Below are 21,896 nucleotides of genomic sequence, written 5' to 3'. Positions count from 1 at the left end.
CTGGAGTGAAGTGAATAGGAGTGGAGTTCAGTCTTTCAAGGACGTTGTGAAACATTCCACTTCATGAACAGAATGTGAGTATACTGTGACTAGTTCAGGCAACCAATGGTAATAGAAAAATGCCAGTTTTTCTTATTAACCTCACTTTTGTCTGATAACTCCCACAGGGTTTGCCTATTCCCAACTCTTGTCATTGCTAGTGTCTGTGCAGTTGTTGACTCGCAGCTCTATTGTGAAGCAAGATAATACAGTATAGCATTAGGACATAGACTAGTCATTGCTAGATTTTTTTGTGGCAGAGTGGGAAATTGGCTCAGTAAAGCAACATTAGAGGTTCTACCCACACCATACATTTAAGACATTCTTATGCCACCTGAACAGTCATGGCTTCCCCCAAAGAAACATGGGAGCTGTCGTTTGTCCTTCACAGATCTCGTAGTTCCCAAGATTCTTTGAGAGAAGCCTTGACTATTCAGTGTATGGTGTGGATGTGACAAATTTCTATGGATGCTCCTTTTTGTTACCAAATAAATTAAAATAGTTCCAGGCCATCACTTTTGTACTTCTGTGACATGGGCATAATGGCCAGTTGCACTAAAGACACACAACGTGTGACATCTTAGAGAATATTTAATGTTTTTGTAAACTATTCCTGTTACTTCCCCCTCTGTGAGCTTCAAGGGAGGAGGACAATATATGTTAGCCATTCATCTTCAGATTGCTTTCCAGACTTTGTCTTTTTCTGGACACCAGGGAAAAGAAAGGTGATTACTGTAGCTCAGGCTTTCAGATTCAAGGAAGAGGCACAGCTTCTCTGCAAGTCTTGAGGAACCTCTTCAGTATCTCTGGTAAGTCAAGCTATGCCGTAAGACTTGTACAGGCCGTTTTCTGAAGCACACTTGACCACTGAACCCTCCTAGTTCCTACAAGATGGTAGAATACAAATAGTCCTGCACAAAGGAGATGGACTTGTGAAGGGGGAAGGGTTCTCTGACCCTTGGCCTCTAGGGCAGAGATAGCCAACCTTACAAGTGTTGCAGTTCACAACTTCCATCTCTTAACTCTTGGCCATGCTGGCTGGGTTGAGGAGTCATCCACAACAGCAGGAAAGCATCATGTGGGCTACCTTGCATGCCATCCTATGTTTCCCCCATACTTTTTATAACTGGACCAGTTCCTTTTTCTGGATTAAAATTTGAGGTAGCCTTCACACTCATGAGTTTCTTAATCAGTAAACAATGCCTGTGCTACAGAATCTAACTCAGCTGTAGCACAGATCACCTCAGTGAAGCCCACTGCATCCTTGTTCTCTTCAATTGATGTTGCTACCCATATAATGGCAGAGAAGGGATCAATGCTTTGAATGTCAGCCTGCTTTAATGGGCAGAGGTGGCTGCATCAAACAGGTGAGACTTTTCCAAAATATTTCTCTTCCAGCACAGCAGTATATATGGACCTACAGTTTTGTAGCCACTGCACTAATGAATATAATGTAACAAAACAAACACAGAGCAAAACACTGCTGGGAAATACAGAGAAACAAAAAGACAACTTTTAATTATGACTTCATAGTCTTATGCAGCTAGAAAAGCAACATACACATACAACATACGGTACTCCAAAGACACTGAAGGCTACACAAATAGATATGTTAACAATAGTTTGCACAACACTGAGGATGACAAACATGCACCTATAGGGAGATGAGAATGGGTATCAGATGTTCTTATACAAAGGATGGCCAAGGGCTTGTTTATGCTAGCAGTTGACTACATGTCAGTGCTTAGTTGGGAGCTGAATTGACTGTCAGTTGAACTGTCCAAGAAATTCTGGGAATTGCTCCAGGCATGCCTGAAAGATGTTTGCACAGCTTTCTTTTTTTTTTAGTGGAAGGTTGTCTTCACTAAAGTGTGACCTATTGAAGTTGAGTGGCTACAACTTCAAGACCGTGCCTTAACTTTGAGATTTTATCTTGCATTTGTATGGTCTTGGTTGAAATAGGTCACATCTAGCCAAGCCAGACAGGAAGAAGGAAGTACATCTTAGTTAACTGCCCCAGACAAGAACCTTCCTCCTAGAATACAGAGATTAGTCATGTGAATGATTGTAAATGGTTGTATCAAGCTGCAGCACAGACAGGTCCTGATGAAAAATTAAGCACTCTGTGCATTACTGTGAATTGACAATCAAAAGGTGTTTATGAACCTTTACCAGATATATGTCTGGAGCAGTAAGCTACAATACTGATGTTCAGCATCAAATTTTCACAGCTGTTTTGAAATCAAATGAGGTTTCCAACTTTTCTGCACACTTAAAAGACAAAGTTCTCCAGCTAACATTCCATCCAGCAGTCAGAACAGAGCATGGTATATCTCCATACATTTTGTTGGTCCATCACTTTAGCTAACAAGCAACATAAGGAGGCAGTATTGGGTGAGAAAGAGACATAGAATGCATGTATCAGCATAAACTTAATGTATTCGTACTATCCCTGCAACCAGCCTATGTACAAATGCTATACAGAGATAGGGAATGCATTGCTCCAGAACATCTGAACCCAGAGCTTGTATGAAGGTCTTTGTTGTTTCACCCCACTGACACCAAATGCAAGCAAGGCATCCATGTGCAAGTCCTACTGAACTCAGTCTTAATTCTGAGTATTTAAGAACAGAATCTGGTTTAAATCCATGCATGATAAAGTAAAACACAGTGTTTAATTATAAGTCACACTTAATGCCACATTAGTTTGAATTTTATGAACAAAATTACATGTATGTAGAATTTTATTACATAACAATTCTATCTCTCACAAAGGAATGGGTAATACTTAACCTTAAAAAGGGTTTACATTTTTATTTCGGCTTCAGAACTCTGGTTTAAAAACAGGCGTTCAGGTTTTTTTCGTTTTGTATTTTTTGAAAGCAGTGCTTTAAGGTCAATTTCTGCAGTGTGGCTTTCTCAATACAGAAAATAAGCATGTCACATGTGAAATCTCCCCCACAAAGATACATATATATAGCATGTAAATAACCTTTTACCTTACATTGCCTGTTAACTGGATTCAGGCAATTTAGTGTTGACGTGCCTGAGGAAGATGTTAGGTGATATTTTTTACTGTCACAAATCAGCTTTTGATGCGGCCAAATGAAGCAAAATCTCAAAACCCTCTTTTCAACATTAGAATGGTATATTAAACAATACACAAAATCAGGAGTAAACTGAATTGTGGGAGCTTCCTCTTCCCAAGAGTTCATCTTGCTTTCAACCACCAGGTGGAACTAAAGCCCAACTTTCACAGGCAATGGGCGATTGGACATTTCCTCTCTGCACACCAGAAAAACTTCAGAAGTTAAATCCCACTGGTTTCAATGGAACTAGGAAGTGTGCATAGGATTGCTAACTTAAGGCTAGAATTCTGTACTCTTATTTCATACACACCTGGGAGCTCGCTCCATTGAACTCTGGGACTTATTTTTAAGTAGACATGTATAAGATTGCACTGTTAGCGGCATTGATTTGATTGAGACAGCCCCTCCCAAATAAATGTCAAGACAATACTCTGTGCTCTGCAAAACAAATCACCAAGAGGGATTGCACATTTAGAGTACCAGAGAAGGAAAACAATTTATAGCTTGCCTTTCTCTCATTATGGAACCCAAGGCAGGGCACACATGACTCTTAGGTAGTCCCCATTCAGGACAGACCAGACCTAAACCTAAGCTTTAGCAAGGTATAGTTCCATGTTGTCTTACCATACCCTGTGACAAACTTTTGAAAATGCTCAATAAAACCTTTCATGAGTACTTCCACTGAAGATCCATTTTTAAATTTTATTTTAAAATATTTTTAAATTTTGGTGAGGTAAGCTTGCTAAACAAGGAAAGGAGAGTCTAAACTTCAAACAACGTGTTTTAAACTATATTTAACTGTATGAAGTAAGGTGATTGTAGAACTAAATTGTCTGTGTTGGAGACTAACATGAAGACAGACAGCTAGCATTAAAATGGGATTCTGACACTTGTGATAACATACAAGAAGACTGTACTATGGTCAAAACAAACTGCTTTTGCTACTGATAAACTTACATTTATTTTACTGGGGCCTGTATAGGACAAGTTCAAAAAGCACAATGGGGCTTACTCCCAGGTACAGTGTTAGGATTGCAGGTTTAATTAAGTACCCAGAACACTATTCACAGTGTTAACTTTGCTTTCCCCCAAAATAAATCTTGGGAAGATTTGTTTCTGAAAAATAGAAAAATCACAATAAACTATGGACTGAATATTGTTGGCATTCATTACATTTTTAGAGCACTGGATGAAGTATAACTGCATCATAAAAGTGGCATTAAGGAGCCATACACTACAAGCAGGTGAAGAGTAAATCTATTAGCTCAACATAAAAAAACAATTCTGGAGGTGGTTATGGCACAAATTCATTATTATAATTTATGAACTCCAAGAACGTTGCTGTAATCAGAATTGTTTTTATAGAAGAAACCCTTAAAACATTAAAATGTGTTTTACAGCTATTCATTCTTAAGAGACTGGCTGGCTGATCTTCATAGCCACCAATTACAGTGCAAGAGCTTACAAAGTAAAAGCCACTGAGATTTCAAAACATAATCACTTCCATAGTTAAATTGTTGAGGAAGAATCAAATTAACCTTTATTTCCTGTTAAAACAATTGTAGTGCTTTTGGATTGCTTCAAAAATCAGTCTCAACTTAATGATTTTATATTAAATACAAATAGAATCTGCAAGAAATGTTTCTAGATTTATTCATTGGCGAAAGAGAAAACCCTCCATGCAGAATGCCAATATTGCAGTTCTTCACGATGTCTTTGTGGGTCCGCCATGGCTATGCAGTTTTCTTCTTCTGTTCTACGAATTAATAATGGCAGCAGGGAATACTAGACCCTGGCATTGGCAGTCAGAAAGAGCAGTGGACTTTCCCCCTTAAAAACACACTTACTATATAACTTCACTATCTATTATTAAATATGTTTACTTCACCCAAGTCTATCCTGATAAAAAGCAAAAAAGTGCACTTATAAGTGCACAGGTTATGAGTTCTAAAAGTGTTTAAACGGCAGTAGATTTGGCTCAATTTGCAAGACAGGAAGGGTATGAAATACTGGCATTTGACGTTAATAGTATTTTGATAGTCATGATTCATGTAAATATCTCACTCCACTGGCTTGTAGTTCTTGACTGGCAAGGAGGGCACATTTCCAAACAAAGTGTTTCTGGTCCATTAATCTGGGAATATTAGATGCCATCTAATATTTTGATTCTACCATAAATTTGGCCACAGATTTGGTCTCCAGATTATTTTTAAAGCACAGTTGTTCCAATATAAAACACTGTACTTTTACATAGCTGACAACAAAGTTGATGAAAAGAGCACATTTCATAATATAATACACTAATCTCTTCATCCTGTAAGAAGGTATTCACAGTCAGTCTCCATCTCTATGCCGTTACCTCTAGCAAAACGAGGTGTGTTCCATTTTAATTTAAAAGAAGTGTGATGCCCCAGAAGAAAACTGAATGGCAACTAATTTGCCTGAAAAGTTGAGTGACATGTAGTGCTTGAAGGAATATTTCTGCAAGAACGGGTGGAAACTTCCAACTTAAATCAAAGTCCGCAAACCCATGTTGTCCACGTTTTCTTCCATAAATGAACCTGAATTGTTCAGCAGAAGCAAGATTAAAAAAACAGTTTAACTTATCAGAACCAATAATGTAACAGTATCTACTGGTGGCAGTGTCTCCTCACTGGGGCATATAACCACCCTGCTTTACAGTTTGTGGTAAGTAACACTTTGGGACCTCATCCTCTGTCACTGCATTTGTTCTCATTGTTTCAAACTCTGCAGCTAGTCCTTTGGGGCTTGGGTGGAAAGCACCTGCTAAGCCAACCTCATGTTCATCTGGGCCAGAGCTACACATTTGCAAAGTCTGAGGTCCAGCAGCATCTTCCTCATTTATTGGAGAAATCTGTTTTGCCCCATCCAAATGAGGCTCATCTGTGACTGTATCATCGTTATTACAATTCTGTTTGAAATAGCGATGCCTTGGTGTCGAGTTGTCGCTTCCCAGCACTGGAGGATCTTCGGGTCTCTCCTCCGAATCTAGTAGAGGTTGCGTTGACTCAGACCTTGAAAAGACTTGGACTGAAGGTATTTGGTCCCGGTAGCCATTGGGTACAACAGTTGAATACTGCACAGTGCTGGAAGTATTTTGAGCAGGTTCGCCATCATCGCTGTCAGAAACGCTTTGTCGAGGAGAAGACATGCAGGATGACCCCCCTATACCACTGCTGTGCCCTTCTGAGGCATTTTTCTCCTTTCTAAGCAAGTCAAAAGGCTTAGGATCCTGTTCAGAAAATGACTTCTTGTCAATTTCAACCACACTGACATCAGTAAAGCTGCCTTCTGGATATATTTGATCTTTGGAATGATGAAAATGCTAAGGAAAAAACCATAGATTTAATTAATGCTACCTTTAAATGATTAACTATGTTCAGGATCTAGATTATGCTGTCGTTAGCATGCACTCAAAAAGCCTTCTAGGACTTATAGCTACTTGAACAGCGAGTTAGTGCAGCTCCAATTCAGTCTTTTGGCTTTAACGCCCTCTTGCCTAAATACTGAATTATTCAAAGTTTACAACAGTGCTACTGCCATATTTGCATTATTCCCCAAACATGGTTCAAAAAGTTTCTGTATATAAAACTGGATTCTCTCCAGGATAGCAAATTAATTATTTCTACTTAACGGATTAAAAATATTAAGTTTCTTCCATGTTTATGGATTAAAAAATGCAACAATAATTCCCTCCTCCACAACTTTTCAAATGAGAAGTGCTGGACCTTTCATCTAACTGGGTATTTCTTTTTATTTTTCATCTTTAAATCTCAATACATGAGTTTGTTGTAGCAATCTCCATGTTCCCTAAAGGAGTAGGCAGATTTCAAGCCTGCAGGATCTTTGTTTTTTCTCAGACCCCACAGATCCACCAGCTGGAGCCAAGCACAATTCAGTTGATTAGAAAGAGGGGCAGAGGTGTTCTTAGAATTGAAGACGAGAGCACCTCTGAGTGCCTCTCAGCCCAGGAATTTGTTTTCATTACCAGAAATGAGCTCTCTATTCCAAATCCCCCCCAAGCTTTATTTCAGCAGTGTTATCCAAAGGAAAAAGTTGCTTTCTGATCTCCAGCTGTTTGCAGCAACATCAGTAATCTACTAAAAACCATCCAAAGATCTACCTGAAATTTGTTATCTATCTTCTGTTCACCTCTGCCCTAAAGGCATTCATATTTATTATTTCAATGGTGCAAGAGTGCACCTGGCTGTGAACACTCGTTCTGGGCCTAATATCGGAAATGCCCTTTCCTTCAGTGTCAAGTTATTATTCCCCTTCTTTCTGTACTTGTGGCAGAGGTCATGTGCCAAGAAGCAACTCTCCACTCAAGATTTTCCCTTGCAATACAACACTTTTCAGCTACTAATTTCTGGAGCAATTTGTAACATCTCTACACTGTTCTGAAGACTCAGTTTCGGTTTCTGTTAATGCAAGTCCTGTTTTAAACACAAAGTCACAGTTACTGTTGGAATATGAAGAATTTTTGTTGCAGGGATACTCATATCCCAAGAATGGATGCTATTAAATTCCACAATAAAATATTTTATTTCTAGCCTGTTTTCACTTCCCAACCATTACTATCCTTTTGCATCCTACTGCCACATTAGTGGTTTAACTATGGAAAGGCAGCATACAAATAAACAATGATGAGGACGACAAAGTACTTCAGAATAGTCTGTTTTTGTTCTTACCTTTGATGGTGTTTGTGGTGACCACTGGGCAATAACACTCTTAGAAGGATCAGGCACGTTAGGCCAGATGTGCTTCTTGATGCTGGCAAAGGATCAAGAGAAAAGTCATTGCATTGCAAGTGCCTACTGATAAACTTACACCAATGTTAAGCTCCAACTTTCAGATTCTTAATGTTATGATTTTTGAGTTCTGTATATAGGTGAACAGGGATCCTGTGGTCTTGGCCACACCTTGTGAATAGGGGAAAATATTATGCAGACAGAAGATGTTTCAAGTATTCTAGGTCTGATGCTAGATCTGGAAAACCACTGACAGCCTCTTTCCCCTTCACAGTGAGGGCAGCTCTGACTGAGAAAAGGAAGCCAGGAGAGACTTGCACTGGGCCAGGTTGGAATGTTTTCCTTACTTAGCATCACTATGGCTGTAAAAGGAAGGGGCAATAAGGCCCAGAAACTACAAAAGTCTGTTTTCTTTCTTTCTAAACAAATGCATACAATCCATGACACAACCAAGAATGTTCTGTTCCACACCCCAGCCAGATGCACTGCTCCATGTGCCATCTCTATAGGAGACATGGCTGGCTAGGATATGGAACGGCCTTCGCTGCTGCAGCACCCTAGCTGTGGAACATACCCTTAAAAGGAGATAATTGTACTCCCCCACTCCAACAATGTTTAGGCAGGTGGGTTAAAACTAAAGGATTCTGACTTGCTTTAATTCCAACCAGGTTGTGAATTTGCTCATCAGCTGTTTTAATGCTATGAACTGTCTTGAGGGTACTTTCAGCTCTTGATGGGTAATATGTAAATTATTACACACACATACACCAACTAAAATATGAGAAGTTTTATAAATTCTTTCTGTAGGATTACAAAAAGCAGGGGTCGGAAATGTCAGGCCCAGGGCCTGAATGTGAACATGGGACCCACCCCAAGCTATACCCCTTTCCCTGACCCTGTGTTCTCTACTGGTGTTGCCTGGCTGGTACATGCCCTTGAATTGTGATAGTTGCCCTTGCTTGCCTGGATGGAGAGATATGAGTGTATGCAGTGTAGCCTATTATCCAAAGAACAATATCTCTTTCTCTGGCATTTTGTATCCACCAGTGTCAAGCAGCAGCCCCTCCCTGCCCCAAGACTGCCCATGAGGAAATACAGCCCTGGGCTTGAAAGGAAAAAAACCCAATCAGAGCAAACTCAGAACTTTTGCCTAATACCTATTTCAGTGTTAATGCAGCATATTATCCATGCAATGTACTGAAATAAGGATGCTTACCTATCTCGTTTGTTGAAGCAAAATAATACACCCAAAAGAGTAAATAGCAGGATTGCTAGGCACACAGGGACAACAATTGCTTCAATTTCTCCTTCCGCTAAAAGGTAAAAGACAAAATGTTAGATGTTTTTAATATCTCCCTAAAAATGCTGTGCTTAGTACAATCATATTTTAAAAACATGAAATCCATTAGTATAAAGTAAGTCTTTCAGAACCTGATCCTAGTCTTCTTTGCTTGAGAAAAAAAAAATTTAAATGATTTAGATGAGGTTTAATAAGCAAATTCTTCTATTTTGTTACACCTTTGCCCTACTTAAAAATAAATAATAAGGCAAAGCCTAAGGTGACTAACAATAAAATCCAGAATAAAAAGTAACTGATCCACACAAAATAAGCAGTAATACAATTCCAATATCAAAAGGAAGGAAGAGCAGATTTAAAACGTAAGAAAGGACAACTAGTTGAGAACATAAATTACAGCAATATGGCAGCACAAATCCACCCTGGCAGGCCAAATGCCCACTTACATAAGGGCTTTGCCTGCCAGCAGAAGGCCATCAACAAGGGGGCTAGGTCTATGAGCCTCCGCTGTAAGGAGTTTCAAAGCCCGGATACAGCCACTCAAAAGACCCTCTCTTAAGTATGTGAAGATAATGTAAAAAGGTATCTCTAGGTAATATGCAGAGGTGAGAAAACATGTGGTAATATTGACCCATCTTAATTCATGTTTTCAGTGAGTGTCCATCCAACCTGTGTGGTGTGATGCCATCTAGTGTCCAAAGACAGGGAATGCACTCAGTCAATGCACAGGTATGCACAGGTATTCTATTCCTTCCAGTTATTTTAAGCTGATGCTTTGACTTCAAATGCCATTTCTGTCATTGGGCACTAGATGGCATCACATGATGGATGGACCCAAGCCACCTTTCAAATGAGACCAATGGTTGCTTTTGATGATCAAGTGCGGGTTATCAAGTGTGGAATACAGTCCCAGAGTACTACTTAAGGTTAAACTATGAAACTAGACATGTGGCACTACCAACGCATACTAGGTCCCGAGCAGTTCAACAATTAAACATATTAAACATTTTATGTAAGAACTCACCAAATTTCTTTGTAGTAAATGTAAAAGCAGGACCCCTTTTCCCTCCATTTTTTGTGTATGCTGCTACCTGCACCATGTATAAAGTGTCACTTGATAAGGACGACAGTGGGTACTCCGTTTTAGAAGGGTCCACAAACACAACTGGAAATGAAAATCACCCATTTGATATGCTTTATATAAAACAGTAGACAGCTGTTGCATTAACACTATACAAGCAAAACCAGTTTTACCCATGAGTTATAATTTTCATGATTCAAATAAAAAGAAAATGTGAAGACTGTACTTCAACTTGCACGCCTGGTAAATAAAACTCTTCTATAACACCCCTACCACCAAATAAGCAGTACTTGTTTCAAGTTCAATACTCTACTAGAAAAGAAGTGAAAGTGTAAATAGAGATCTTGTTAGAAGTTTGTGACCTTCATTTAAATAAATTAAAAATTTAAAGGAAGTGCAAAATAACGTATGTTTCAATTTCTTTAAAAACACTTTTGAAGTTTAATCTTAAACAAAAATATTCAACACAGCAATAATGAAGTTTGCTACGAGAACACTGGTGCTACAAAACACTAGGCTATGACTTAGTGTTATGTGAGCAGAAGCAAGTTTCAGCCTCATGTACTCCCCCCCCCCCCACTTCCTTTTCTAGGCATGACTACAAGAGGACTGGAAACATCCCCTCCAGTTTTTTTTTAAACTAACCAGAATATCATTAGACCTGAACTGGTGAAACTCTTGTTAGTTAAACTATAGTAACCAAGATCAGGAACCACAATTTGATCTTGATTTGTTTTTAACAAATTATATGTTAAACCAACCAGCATTTCTGTGGTTCAGAAACAATGATAAACTCAAGTTTCTTTAAAACATGAAGTGCTTTCAATCCCTTTGCAGTCAACACTGGAGAAGAGGAGAGTGATCACCCATGGCTTGCTTCTGTTTCTGCTTATCCATGTAGTGCAAAACCACGGTTTAATGTTACTTCTGAAGCAGGCCACAAGCTCCCCCTTCTTTCTGCATGTGTGGAGAAACCATCCTCTCTATCAAATCAAAAGGTCTGAAGAAACTCCAAGGCATAAATCTATGAAAAAGTATTTGCTGAGATACCTTACTATCTTGGCAAATGGGCATGCTCTCCATTTATCTTTCGGGGCTGTGGTAGGGCACATGGGAGGAGTTAAGATATTTAGATTATGCCACTCATTAGTCAAAATGAGCAGCTGGTACTGTGCACAAAAGGCTGTAGAAAAGTCAGCAAACACTCAGATGCTTTAATGGCTAATGACTTTCCAGTGACCCACTATTCAAGAGGTATCCTCTGCATTCTACATCAGCTGCAACCTCCAGATCATCAAAACAAGCTCACGTAGAGCATATTATTGCTTGTCAGGATATGAAAGCTTGAAGAGCTTTTTATACATTTCACGGAAGTTGTAAAAAGCTAAAAGCTACACTAAAGAGAGCCGACTTTCAGTAATTAGAAGGAAGTGAGCTTAATTTATGACTGAAAGTTCCTATAGATCACAGTCAAAAGGAATGATTTTAGAAAAGAAAAAAAATGTTCCCAGAAATATGAGCCAGCAAAAAACATAAGCATAATGAGTGCTTTTACTACACCTGTGCCACATCACTATACATTATGATGCTGCTGCAGACATAAATGCTAACTTAAAATGTCTGGAGTTTGGGTAGAGAAAAAGGCAAAAATAAAGCTTAAAATATCTTTAGAAAAAGTAATCTCAGTCGAATCATACATTTAAACATGATAAGCAAAACCCAATTACCTGTTTCATTTCCAGTAGCTGTTCTGTAAATTATATTGTAGTATTTGATAAATCCATTCTGTTCTTCTACTGAAAGAGGTTCCCATTCAATAAGGGCGTCAGTTTTTCCAACTTTTGCTGTGCGAACAGTGGGACCTATAGCAGGTGCTATTAGTGGAAAATATTGAAAAATTAATTCTGAAGAGCAAATTCTAGATAACTGCTTATTTTAAGTTTGTTATATTAAAATGCCATTTTATCTGGTATACTGGTAAATGACATACTATGTCTGATTGTATTGTAAGAAAAGAAGAACCTTTAATTTTCAAAGTCTGTATTTTGTTGAGATTTTGAAGAAATTATTATAATAACGAAGACAACAAGGTTTGCATAATAAGAGCCCATATATTAATAGCTATGTACAGGGAATAAAAAGTAAAAAGTAAAAAACTCCACATTTAAAAAGTATAGGCCATTTATCACAGATTTTCATAAATATTTCCAGAGCAAAGGGGAGAGGAGCACATGAGTAAACACTAGATCACTAGTTACATCAGAAGAAAGCTAAAGACTCTGGAGGTTTCTTTCTTTACTTATCACATTAAAAATGGAAACCATATGACCACATGAATCTGGTTTGGCCAACCCTTAAGCTAGCTGCACAATGTGAGTTAATTTCTCAGAAAACACCATCTGCCCAATGCAGTCATGCCACCTATTGATGGAGAAGTTCAAAGACGTTTCTGGCTACTGTCATGCAAGAGAAATTCTGGTGCTTTAAACGTACCATCTTCTTCAAGGTATGCTTGTATTGATCTTTCTTCTCCTTGACCATTTGAATATAATGGATACACACTTATTTTATAGCTTTTCCGTGGCTTTATGCCTCCTAAGGAAATAATTTAAAAAATCAGATTTGCATATTCTCAAATATATAGATCCACTGACATTTCCATTTTGAACACTAGTTCATCAATTTCCTTTAATCAAATCCCTTCATTTACACTCCAGCAGCCTTTTCAGCTGAAGAGTGGGGTACAAATACTCTAAATACCTGGAAAGTCAGCTGAACAGCTTAGAAGCTATTCTAAAATACATCTGAATGAATCTTGGATGTTATATAGGACATGCTGGCAAGTGATTGCGCAAATGTTTCATACTTATTCTCTATCTGAAATGTCTAAAAGGGAACTTTTGCAGTTGCGATGACCAAGCTGTCCATGGGTGGGGACAGAACAGCATTCTCCATGAAAATCTGTGAAGTTACCTAGTAAATGCAGTGTCAGAGAGTTTCTTAACTATACTGGAAAACTGTAATCCTGAAGAAGCTAAACATACTCCTGGCATAGCTGTGACACCCAAGGTCTGTTTTCCCATCTGTTGTTAGTGTAGCTACTGAGCTCTGTTGTCTTTCTTGCAGGCTTCAATATGTTCCCTTGACACAAAAGGGATGAGAAGCAGGATCACCTCTGGACTATGATGAAAGGGAGACTGATTTTATTCAGAGCTCAGTCATTGGCAAAGAAGGGCACACACACTGATAGACTTCACAAAAGGACAAAACTGGCATGCTGTAACATTGAATCCATCTCTCTCAACCTATAAAAAGTGCCCTAAAGGAATTCCTCCCCGTGTGTGACAGGAGCTTAGAGACTCACTAAAAATATCAGATATTATAGACATATTTATATTTCTTTTATATTTAAAAAGATGTCAAATTACAAGTGCCTTTTTATCTAAAAAACAAAATCACATTTCTGTAAGGTATAAAAAATGTTTGTGTACTCAATAAATATCGAAGAGTTTATAAATATTGAGAGTTACCTCTTAAAAATGTGTGATTTTTCATTCCAGACTCCTGTTGCCAATCACTAGCACATGTCAAATTGTCACACTCTTCATACCATTCAATTATGTATCTATTAACATCAGTTTTAGGAACTGTCCACTCTACCCAGAGCTTGCCATCTTTAGGAAATGCTGTAAGATTTTTCACTGGAGCTGAAATGACCATAAACATACTGTTAAATTAGTATTTTTATTTCTAAAAGAATAACATTTCAAACATTAAAAAACTAAAAGGGGTTGTTGGAGAGCTGCAATTATATTTCACTTCAACAAAATGTTAATAAAGTCTGAGCAGATGCCGAAGGTCACAGATCAAACAGCTTCCAAGGTAAGTTGTAATTCAATCACGTTTTGACACCCAAAGAGAATTCAAATGTTTACATTTTGAAGCACATTTAATAAAGTTTTCATTTCTCCTTAATAGCTATTGTGCTGCAATGGCTGAAAGCAAAAAATAAAAATGACCTATTAGTGGGCAGGTCCACCACACTGAGAAACTGCCATATAAATATAGCAGTATATAGTAAGGGAATAAAATACGTTTTTAATATGTACTTATTCCTGTCTCAGTTGTTAGGTGGTGCCACGTATTTCAGAGGAAGTCTTACAGATACCAGATATGTAATCCCCACTTGTTCCTCTCAGCTATAGACTTCTGTAGAATGGGGCTGTAAGTATTACAACCCATTTTAATGTATTTGTATGTTATAGTATTTTACTTATCATAGAGTCATAAATTTTAAAGACACGGCAGGGGTCATCTAGTCCAACCCCCTGCAATGCATGAATCTCAGCTAAAACATCCATGACAGATGCTTGTAGGATTATTGGTTTTATTTTGTTGCAGGTTATGACTTCATAATAAATAATTTGTATTGGTATTGTCCATTTGCTTTGCTAATAGTCTAAGTTAGAATGAAGATGCCAAGTCTCACAAGCTTGCTTCCATTTATTAATGCCCACACTGCCTTAAATAAGTCAAACGTTTAGAAGCTATCCTGTAAAGCACCTGGATCTTAAGTTAAAAGAAAAGAGATTTGATGAGGAAGCAGCAGCATTATCTGAAGCGACCTTTTGGTTGAAGCTAAGCAGTTCTGGGTATAGCAAATACCTAGATGGCCTGGAACCATGTACGCCATTTTGGGTTCCATGACAGAAGAAAGGTGCATTATACATGTAATAAAATAAAATGAACTGGACAGATGCAATGCTAATTTGAAAACAAACAGAAACTGAAAGACTGATATCTTTCAATAAGTTTACATTTGAAATATTTCCTCCTCTTGTGGGGATGCAGTTTACACATTACATTAAACCACAGTTAGAGACGAACTATGATTTAATGTGAATGTGCAACATGTGGCTAAAAAGTTCTTGCTGTACTTCTCTGGCTTTGTTGTGTCTTCCAAACTCAGGCTTGAGGTTTGTTTCTCCCCTAACAAACCACAAGCAGCAAGCACAAACCTTGGCTGCTGCTCCTGGTTTGTGTAGCAAGATACAAAGGACCTGGGTTCAGATGACATGACAAGCCAAACTTTTTTTGTTCGCCGTGCAGCAGGAGCAAGGAAGGAGTGCAGCACAAACTTTTCAGTAGCATTCACTTAAGTGTTGTGGTTGACCGTTTAGTTTAATCTTACATGCGATCCTTCTAATGGGATGTGTGAAGTAGGCAAAAAAGTGGGATATATACTCAAAGCCATGTGGGAAAACTTACCTCTTGAGTTAGTTGCTGGGATCAGCAAAACTGATGCAGGAGATTCACCCACACTGTTTGATGCTTTAATTCTCACTTCATATGTCCCATTTTCTACATTTAGAGTCAGCTGTGTGGTGTTCAGACTGTAGAATTGCTGTTGAAAATGAAGTGGTGGCTTTCCCAAGATAGATACATCGTATTTCAAAATTATTCCATTAGCTTCAGAAGGACTTAACTCCTGTCCAAAATAGAAAAAGATCTGTTTTATTTAACCATTTATATGTGAACATCTGAGATTAGCTAATGAGAGTAAGACCTTTATGGGTCACTTAAGCCAGAACCATCTATTCTGATGAGCTGCAGCTCACCAATGTCTAAGGCAGAGCCTTTCTCGGACTTGCTAACCAAGATCCTAACCGATATTGTACAAGGATCCTTTTTTATGCAAAGTGTGTCTACTACAGAGCTATTCATGATACCTTTTCCAAAGTCCTACACAGACATGATATTTTACCATCTGGCCTTGGGCACAATGCTCCAGCTAACATCATTTCATGCTTCTCATCCATTATGACAGGAACACACTATCTTCTAACTTGCTGAGATCAGGCTTACGTGTTAAAGCTTTGTTCAAAGAGAATAAATCACTTCACTCAAAATTATTTTGCCTCATAAGCTAAACATGGACAATTCTCAAGCAGTATTTCACAGAACCATTATCCAGAAACTACATCCATGTGTGCCATGTTTACGGAGAAGGGCACATATATACCTGTACAACTTGCAGTTTGCAGAAGCAAGGACTAAGAAAGCATAAGATCTTCATCCCTGTTTATTTTTAAAACGGACAAGTAGCAAATGTGACATACATGAGCCTTTTACTTCATAAACTACACGTGTGCATATCTTACACTTCAATATATCCTGAGTGCAATATATTGTGAAAGAAACTACCACCTAGAAGAAAGTGTTTACAGTAGTGTTATAGTATCATGAGTTTACATATAACAGGAATTATGTTTGAGTGCAGATGACAGATATTAGTGAGAACATGAGGAAATCAGACATGCAGCGTAGTAAATTTGGTACTACTTACCTTCCAAATCAGCACCAGAGTCCAGTTTTCTGGTGAGTGAACAGGACTAATCTTCCTCCACAGATCTGGTCCTTTAGTTGGTTCTGATAAAGACAAACATCTCTCTTAAGAATCATGTTTATTTAGCCCACTATTCATTTTTCTTTAATATATATGTAGGGTACTGAAAAACATTCAAGCTTATATATATATTCACAAGTGCTTTGTTGCAGGAGATGGAGCATGAAGAATAGCAGCAGTCTAGTCATCCAATGGTCGGCTGTGACATACAGCCAGGCATGTGTCTGCTGGTATCACCTCCATGATTTAGGACAAACAGCCAGGAAAAGTGGCTGGGAGGCTCCTACAGCTTTTCTGAAGTAAGGATCACAGTTGTGTGATCTGAAGGAAAGACAGACCCAGGCGGGCTAAAAGGCCCAAACTTTTTACTCACCACCAGTTAGGAATATAGTGAGGGAATGGGGAAGATAAGAAAGCAGGTACAGAAAGTCATTATAATTTTTTTTATTTCTAGAATAGGTTTTTGAGGAATACATACAGCACGTTCATGGATTTTGATTTATCTTGTACTAACTAACAATCCAAATGAGAAGAAGAAGAGTTTGGATTTGATATCCCGCTTTATCACTACCCAAAGGAGTCTCAAAGCGGCTAACATTCTCCTTTCCCTTCCTCCCCCACAACAATCACTCTGTGAGGTGAGTGGGGCTGAGAGACTTCAAAGAAGTGTGACCAGCCCAAGGTCACCCAGGGGCTGCATGTGGAGGAGCGGAGACGCGAACCCAGTTCACCAGATTATAAGTCTACCACTCTTAACCACTACACCACACTGGCTCTTATGAGAATAAGAGTTGGTGTTTCAAGCATCAATGAACATGTCAATAGCTTTGGAAACATGTTCCAAATCAAACTCTCAATATCAACATAGAATAATTGTTTTATAAACCATTTTTGTTAGTTCTTAATCTCTTTAAGGTTTAAACCACATTTATAGGGGTACAAATCAAGTATGTTGTAGAATTAATGCTGAAATACAGATAAGTACCAAATAATTTGGCTTTCTCCAAAAATAAAATCTTTTTTGTATGTTGGTAATCTGTGAAATACAGGAAATTAGAACCCAATAGTTACTTTATTTGATTGTGTCAAATATCTGATTCTGTCAGAAGATAGAGAGCTGGTGATTCACAGTAAGCCCTCAACTCATGTGAGGGTTACGTTTTGGGAATCGTGCCTAAAGCCGAAATTGTATATAGTCAAAACACACTGGGTGAAATGGTGAGTGGAATTGCCAAAGTCTTTTTTCCTGGTTCCCCTTTTTAATTATTATTATATTATTATTTTGTCAAGCATGTAAAATTGAATGTGCCCAAGGTAAATGCTTGTAAGTTATAGGCCTACTGTACTTATTAGCAGCTGGCCATACGGTAATCAGCTATAACTGGGGGGGGGGGGGAGGAGGAAGCCAACCCTCTGAGATACAGGGATGATTTACAGTTCAAATGGTAAAATTGTCAAATTTGGTCAAGGTAAGAGAAGAAAACTTATTAATTTGTTGAGAAATTGAGCTTTATCATCATCTATTGTGAAACAAAGTACAAGATAATGCTGAACCATTACTTGGGAGGTTAATAAGAGATGAATGAACATCAGAGTAAATTCGCAAATATTAATAACTACTGTTTGCTACTCGTGATTTAAACGACAAATTGCATTCTATTGTATCATAGTTATTACACATATGTATACGTATTTATTGTGTAGAAACCTTTTAATCAGAAACACATTTTGACAATTCAGAGCAAACTGGAGAAGTTTGGAATCTTACTTACTATCTTCAGCTGTGAACCCAACTACTTCTTTACTCCAGTCACTCCAGTGCTCTCCCCAACTAGTTACACAACGCAGCTGAAACACATATTTTGTGTTTGGTGTGAGATCTTGAATGAAGAAGGAATCTCTGTGTGTTGCTGTGTCTTCAAGAGGAACCTGCCAAAATGAAACTGGGCTTTAAGAAGTGCTACTAGGGAATGAACAACATTCACTATACTGAATTTTCAAGCTCTCACTCAAAATCAGCATAGCAAATTTAGATGTTTTGTTTGAATGACCCTCGTTAGCATAAAACATGAAATTGTGATAAAGAACTTAAATTCAAATTACACTATTGTTTAGTCACTAATCTCTCCACCCTCCATTTAGTGTTTTTTGCCTGCTTCAAAAACTGAGAAAGCTTATGGAGCTAAACATCTAATCAAGAGAGAAAAAGTAACTATACTTTATAGTAATTCTTATGTTGCATCATATTTTTTTTGTAATCCTGAAGTATGTTGATAACAAGCATCAGAATATATATTTTTCAGGTCAGGTATTGTATCCAGTTAAACCCTCGCCACCTACGAAAGCTAAGCTACCAATTGTCCTATTTCCATAGGTTGACAGGAGGTTAACTGAGTTGGGTTCTATTCCAATCACATGCCGTAGGCAAGAGGAAATTACAATTGTAACAGAAATTATATGGGTATTTTGAGGGGGTCTGATAAGGTTAATTTCAGAAAGCTCTATCGTACATTACAATGCAGCAAAGGGTTCTCTCCCTTTCTCTATTTTTTTTTTAAAAAAACAATAAATTAAAGGCATTGTAAAAGTGTAGCAGTGTTCCCAGAGGTCTTCCCTATACAAGAAAATGGCTAGAATGGTGACCTGGATTTGTTGTTGTTAAAGGAAGTTCTTATACTTTTTGAAGTCTGCCACCTAGTGATAAGTAATGCAGTCTTTGCAGAGATTTCACTCTGCCCCCAATCCTTCAAACCTATGAAATTTGGCTGGGCGCTACTTTGGCCCAGTACTAGTTTCAAGCAGCTGCCTTAGTTTTTCAAGAAGTTCACACGTGCCATTAATCCTGTCTGAAACCAGGATTCTGAAATTTAGCCTCCACTGTCTTAAAAAATATCCCAAGCTTATAGTCTTAAAATGTGAAAGCACACAAATGAATGTGTACTGCAATTCATGTGGAGCAGGAGGTAGAGACAGGGTTCTTAAGCAGATGGAACCTTCTGCCTTCATCATAAAAGACCCAAGTAGACTAAGTATCCCTTGGAGCTTGATCCTTACTGCTGCACATTATATTTGCTGTGGCACTTATTCCTTTTTCTACCACACCATTCTAATGAGAAGGAATTTGCAGCAAGAGCTCTTGCTGTTTTTTTTAAAGTTTCCCTTTCAGCGGTTTTAGGAATTTAGCTATATCATTGCTTCGAGACACATGTCCAACACCTTCACAGTCTCTCCAGATTCAGATAGAATGGAGAGGTAGAGCCGATTATTGCTGGCATAGCGATGGTACTGTGCCAAATCCTCAAAGGACAGTCCCCAACAGTTTCATACAGAATGTTGACTAGCATAAGACAGAATCGACCCTTGCGTGACTGCACAAATCAAAAGCCACAGGGCCGAGGAACAGCCTCCTAGAACTACTTTCTGGCTGTGACCCTTCAGGTAGGAATGAGTTGCACTAGAAGGACACCATAGCCAATAGTGTCAAAAGCCTCTGAGAGGTCAAGGGCAGCCAAGAGGATTGCATATCTTAATAAAGGTAATTAAAAAGGGTGTTTTAAGCTGTTTCAGTGTTGAAACTGGACCTGAAACCAGACTGGAATCTATGTAGTCTGTTTCCTCCGGGCATATGTGCAGGGAATATTAAGACACTGGGTGGTAGTTTTCTAAAACCTTGGAGGACCTCAGGGGGGATAACCTTCAGAGTGATGGACATAACTCTCTCCTGTAATGAGGCATCAACCACACTCTTGACCCATTCAGTAAATCCTGTCCTGATTTTATCAGCCATGATGGGTAGGGATTAGGAGTGCACGTTGTCAGCCTCACTGCCACAAGTGTCCTGCCCACATATTCGGACTGCAACCTTTGAAAATGATCCCACAAGGTGTGATTTGATTATGTTCTAGGGACCTCTAATGGACTTGAACCAACTGAAACATCAGGTTCAGCAGAAATCCAAGTGATTTTGCCTTGGAAGCGATTTGCAAATCTCACAGTACTACTACTGGAAAAAGTCAGAATAACTCCCTCTGAAAGATGCAACACCTTGCAATTACCCATCCCAATAGGGATAGACATTTGCTATCAATATAAAGCTTATATACAAGCTTATATAAAGCTTATGTGGGATCTGAAGAAGTGTGCATGCACATGAAAGCTCATACCAATAACTAACTTAGTTGGTCTCTAAGGTGCTACTGGAATGATTTTTTTTTTTAATTTAGTTTTGACAATTATCAAGTCAAACTTATTTTCCTATCCTGCCAGCAGCCTGTCAATCCCTTAGAAACTACTGTGAAGTAGAATCGACAAGCTTCCTCAACAGTTTATTTTCCTTCTGACCTATTCTTAAATTTCTATTTCACTTTTCCCAACAAAGATTTTTTATATTTCTTTTCACATTATTTAATTTATAAATGTTTCCACTGAACACTTAACTGAAATCTATATTTTCTCTCATTTAAACAAATACCATTCTAGTAGATAAAATGCAACTGTCACAGCTCTTTGGATGCAAACACACCAACTGTATAAAAGAAAATGCCACAAAAAAAAATTGACAAATAATGGGTGTGGGGTTACCTGGATCCAGTCTATACTGTCAATTATCTTGTATCGAATTTGAAATCTCAGCTCCAGTGGTGCTTCATGAAATAGGTTTTCCCATGATAGCTTTAGGACTCTGGGAAGTTCTCCTGAGTTGAGGGACAGATTGGATGGCGGCAGCGGTTTTACTAGGGGAAAAAAGGTGCACTCAATTAGCCACAGGCCATTTCATTGTTTTTAATATATAGGTTCCAATTAATTTGAAGTCTAATATTCAGGTACGCAGCACAACTTTTGCTCCTTTATAACAGGAGCACAAACTTTCAGAGAAGTGGCGGGCTTCAAACTAAACCTCTCCAAAACAAAATTGCTGCTTTAAAATGTAACAACGTAAGAGAAGGAAGACCTGGAAAAAACATCTGGCTTAAAGATCTGCAATAAAGCAAAATACTTAGGTATCTGGATCTCTCCAAAAAACATCAATTTATTTCAGGATAACTATATGAAAACCTGGAAAGAGATTATAAGGAACCCCAAGATTTGGAGTCGGCTAAACCTTTCATTTTTAGGAAAGATCTCTATCATCAAAATGACCATGCTTCCCAAATTATTCTTTCTATTCCAAACAATTCTGATTCTGGGTGGAAAGGGCTGCCTCAAAACCTGG

At 38.3% G+C, this 21,896-nt stretch overlaps 1 protein-coding gene and 1 long non-coding RNA gene across 3 annotated transcripts in view; one reads left to right on the top strand and one right to left on the bottom strand.

Moving 5' to 3' along the window:
• Nucleotides 1-1,534: 1,534 nt before the first annotated feature.
• The window catches only part of IL6ST (interleukin 6 cytokine family signal transducer), a 31,307-nt gene continuing 10,945 nt past the window's right edge, over nucleotides 1,535-21,896 (bottom strand). Inside the window, exons 6-16 of the mRNA XM_083403851.1 lie at nucleotides 21,266-21,417; nucleotides 18,457-18,613; nucleotides 16,625-16,707; nucleotides 15,547-15,766; nucleotides 13,809-13,985; nucleotides 12,772-12,873; nucleotides 12,006-12,152; nucleotides 10,222-10,362; nucleotides 9,117-9,213; nucleotides 7,841-7,922; nucleotides 1,535-6,474 (exon numbers count right to left, since the gene is read on the bottom strand). Of these exons, the coding sequence (XP_083259977.1) occupies nucleotides 5,779-6,474; nucleotides 7,841-7,922; nucleotides 9,117-9,213; nucleotides 10,222-10,362; nucleotides 12,006-12,152; nucleotides 12,772-12,873; nucleotides 13,809-13,985; nucleotides 15,547-15,766; nucleotides 16,625-16,707; nucleotides 18,457-18,613; nucleotides 21,266-21,417 (2,054 nt within the window). The 3' untranslated portion in view covers nucleotides 1,535-5,778. The remainder of the gene's footprint in view (nucleotides 6,475-7,840; nucleotides 7,923-9,116; nucleotides 9,214-10,221; nucleotides 10,363-12,005; nucleotides 12,153-12,771; nucleotides 12,874-13,808; nucleotides 13,986-15,546; nucleotides 15,767-16,624; nucleotides 16,708-18,456; nucleotides 18,614-21,265; nucleotides 21,418-21,896) is intronic.
• LOC310660123 lies at nucleotides 13,405-17,224 on the top strand. 2 transcript variants are annotated; one of them, XR_014503215.1, is made up of 3 exons: nucleotides 13,405-14,160; nucleotides 14,403-14,502; nucleotides 17,139-17,224. It is a non-coding gene; the product is annotated as an uncharacterized lncRNA (long non-coding RNA). The 2 variants fall into 2 exon arrangements; XR_014503216.1 differs by having other exon boundaries at nucleotides 17,144-17,221.

Source organism: Podarcis tiliguerta (genome assembly GCF_965153285.1).
Source record: "Podarcis tiliguerta genome assembly, chromosome: 11".
NCBI lineage: Eukaryota > Metazoa > Chordata > Lepidosauria > Squamata > Lacertidae > Podarcis > Podarcis tiliguerta.
The sequence above is the reverse complement of the archived record's forward strand: the minus strand, read 5'-3'. Positions and strand labels throughout refer to the sequence as shown.